General features: G+C 40.8%; 1 protein-coding gene across 1 annotated transcript; it reads left to right on the top strand.

The window, feature by feature from the left end:
- Positions 1-1,488: 1,488 nt before the first annotated feature.
- Positions 1,489-2,635, top strand: LOC143551285 (endochitinase EP3-like). The gene is made up of 2 exons (XM_077041750.1): positions 1,489-1,904; positions 2,166-2,635. The coding sequence occupies exons 1-2, from the start codon at positions 1,508-1,510 to the stop codon at positions 2,570-2,572; spliced, it is 804 nt and encodes a 267-aa protein (XP_076897865.1). The 5' UTR covers positions 1,489-1,507; the 3' UTR covers positions 2,573-2,635.
- Positions 2,636-3,065: the final 430 nt, after the last annotated feature.

The raw sequence follows: 3,065 nt of genomic DNA, 5'->3' as shown, positions 1-3,065 counted from the left end.
CTTCTCCCAAAACTTGGTGACCCGTAGAGTGAGTTACTTTTGCTTCGATCATGTATGGGTATTGCTAAACTTTTCTTCGGTTTGAGAACATGCCAACCTGTACACATGATGGAGGCAGCGGTGTTTTTCGACAAGGGATTGCATGAGACATCGAGGACATTGTAGTTTGTGGAGGTCTTTTCTTTGAAGACCTCCATTGGCGACTTGCTTCCTTACCCATTAAGAATGGGGGTTTGGGGTTGTATTCGGCAGTAGAGGCTTCCTCTTATGCGTTTGTGGCCTCGAGAGCCCATTCGTGGGTGCTTCAGGATCACATTTTGCGAGACAGTAGTATATGTGGGATGGATTCTGATTATTCTTGTGTTCTGGCTTGTCTTCGTGATATAATTCCATGTGTCGATTTTAGCAGTTTCTCTAACAAAGAGACCACCCCCTCTTAAAGCCCAGCATGCATTGGCGAGCGCTCTTTTTAGTAAAACTGTTCACGACATAGAGCCACACTTTAACATGACAAGCAGACAAAAAACCATTTTTGAGTGTCTACAAGCACCACATGCTCAAGATTTTCTTCTTGCTATCCCTATAGATGGGTTAGGCCAGCATATGTCTCCAGTGGAGTATCGTAGTATCCTTAAGTATCGCCTCATGATTCCTTTATTTCCGGTTGATGAGATATGTCCTGTTTGTCGTAAGGCGTGTTTAGACTCATATGGGGAGCACGTGGTGCACTGTAAAGAGCTCCTGGGGTTCAAGTACCGACACGATCTGGTTAGGGATGTGCTCTTTGATATATTCAGGCGAGCTGGAATTTCTGTTAAGAAAGAAGCACCTGTGAATTTCCTGACTGGCCCATCGGAGGGAAGATCATCTCTTCGACCGGCAGACATTTTGGTGTTTGGATGGATAGGAGGGACACATGTGTGTGGATTTAACAGGGGTTTCTCCTTTGGTGGGCTTAGGGAGTAGTGGTTTCGCAGTCGGTCAAGCCGCATTAAAAGCTGTTTCAGGTAAGGTGGCAAACCATGAAAAGGCGTGTCTTGACAACCAACATGTATTTATTCCTTTTGCTTTTGACACTTTTTTCCTCGCGCCTGAAGCTGTGGAGCTACTTACCCGTGTTCAGCGGGTCATGCATAGTAATGTTATGACTCAAAAATCAGCAAATATAGTTTTTAAAAGATTGGGTTTTGCAATTCAAAAAGGGGTAGTGGCGCAGCTTATTGCTCGCTTGCCTTCTGTTTCGATGTAATCTAAGCTTTTCTTTAAATATTATATTAGTAAACAGTTTTCATTCTTTTGACTTTGAAAAGTCAGTTAAAGTCCGCACATAAGCATCAAATTGCTTTTTCAAACTATGACATAAAGACACAAAATTTGACAAATTCAACTTAGAGACAAAGTCAGACCAGACCATTTGGCTTTTTCTTATCCACTTGCCCATGTTCACACCTTTCACACACTATAAATTCACATCCACAACTCAACAAATAAAATCAAACAAACCACGATGAGAACATTCGGAATCCTCATAGTTGCCGGAGTACTTTTGGCTGGTATCCTCAACTCCGCTGCCCAGAACTGCGGTTGCAGTCCAGACTTGTGTTGTAGCGAGTACGGTTTTTGTGGTAGCGGTGACGATTACTGTGGAACCGGCTGCCAAGGTGGACCGTGTTTTTCGGCTCCTCCAACTAATAACGTTGACGTTGGTAGCATCGTGACGGATTCATTCTTCAATGGGATCGTTGATCAATCAGACGCCAGTTGTGAAGGGCGAGGATTTTATACACGTGCTGCCTTTCTTGAAGCCCTCGGAAACTATCCTCAATTCGGTAGGGTCGGTTCGGAAGAGGATTCGAGGAGGGAGATTGCAGCCTTTTTTGCTCATGTTACTCATGAAACTGGACGTAAGACCATTCTTCTATCTTATAGTAATTAATTATATGCATAAAACCATGCTACACAAGTCATGTTTATGGGTTGAAAGGTAAACCCAGACATGCGCTAGTAAATTTGACCCCACTCAAGTACATAACCTAAAAACATACTTTAGTACGTACTATGAATTTCACGTGCGCATTAAATTCATTTACAAATACTCAAGAAAACATATATTTAATTTATTATTTCATAACTTAACATTAAACATTTCTATTATGTGTGAGCAGACTTTTGCTATGTTGAAGAAATAAATGGTCCTTCAGGGGATTACTGTGATGAAAATAATACTCAATACCCATGTACCCCTGGCCAAGGTTATTATGGCAGAGGTCCAATCCAACTGTCATGGAATTTCAACTATGGTCCAGCCGGGAACAGTATTGGGTTCGATGGGCTCAACAATCCTGAGGTTGTGGCTACAGATCCAGTTATCTCTTTTCGGACCGCCTTATGGTATTGGATGAATAATGTTCGCCCGGTCATTGGTCAAGGGTTTGGAGCTACTATTCGAGCTATCAATGGACCTTTGGAATGTGATGGTGGCAATCCAGCTACCGTGGACTCTCGTGTCCGGTACTACACTCAATATTGCAACCAGCTTGGAGTTGCAACCGGAGATAACCTTCGGTGTTAGATATTAAAAACCGAACTGTGTATGGCGTTATTCAAATTTCAGTCATTAAAGTTTTTATTTTCTATGTTTTTGTATTGGTATGTCATTCATTTTAACAAAAGTAAATGAAATTTTATTAGGAAGCATCAAATGGCCACCATCATTGCAGTAACCGAACTTCTCTGTCTCTCTTGTTTCTGCATCTGAAACGTTGCTATAACATCAAATGCAAATATGTGTAGAGTATTATGTGATTAATTTTATGTAAAATGAACATATATATGAATATAAATGTAAAAGAAAACACCATCACAAAGTTAAAAGCCGGATCGAACTCTTGACGTGATCATTTTAGGTTAACCAAATCAAATAAAACATTGATTGTGTTCATTTTTATTTATTTGCGACTGTTAGTTTGTATTCACGTATTATGTACTGCGTACGATTAAGTTCGTTTCCAGACAAGAAATTTTGTTCGGTTAGTTGTTGGACCGTTTGCTTGTCTGATAAAAAT

The sequence above is a fragment of the Bidens hawaiensis genome, unplaced genomic scaffold (genome assembly GCF_021521415.1).
Source record: "Bidens hawaiensis isolate Kalapana, Puna unplaced genomic scaffold, B.hawaiensis_p1.1 tig00016358_1, whole genome shotgun sequence".
Taxonomy (NCBI): domain Eukaryota; kingdom Viridiplantae; phylum Streptophyta; class Magnoliopsida; order Asterales; family Asteraceae; genus Bidens; species Bidens hawaiensis.
This window is presented reverse-complemented; position numbering and strand designations above follow the sequence as displayed.

What these genes read in the sequence shown, in the direction of transcription:
- LOC143551285 (XM_077041750.1), top strand. Translation starts at nt 1,508, where the DNA reads ATGAGAACATTCGGAATCCTCATAGTTGCCGGAGTACTTTTGGCTGGT. An exon ending in TGTTACTCATGAAACTGGAC is followed by an intron (nt 1,905 to 2,165) that starts GTAAGACCATTC and finishes ATGTGTGAGCAG; the next exon opens with ACTTTTGCTATGTTGAAGAA.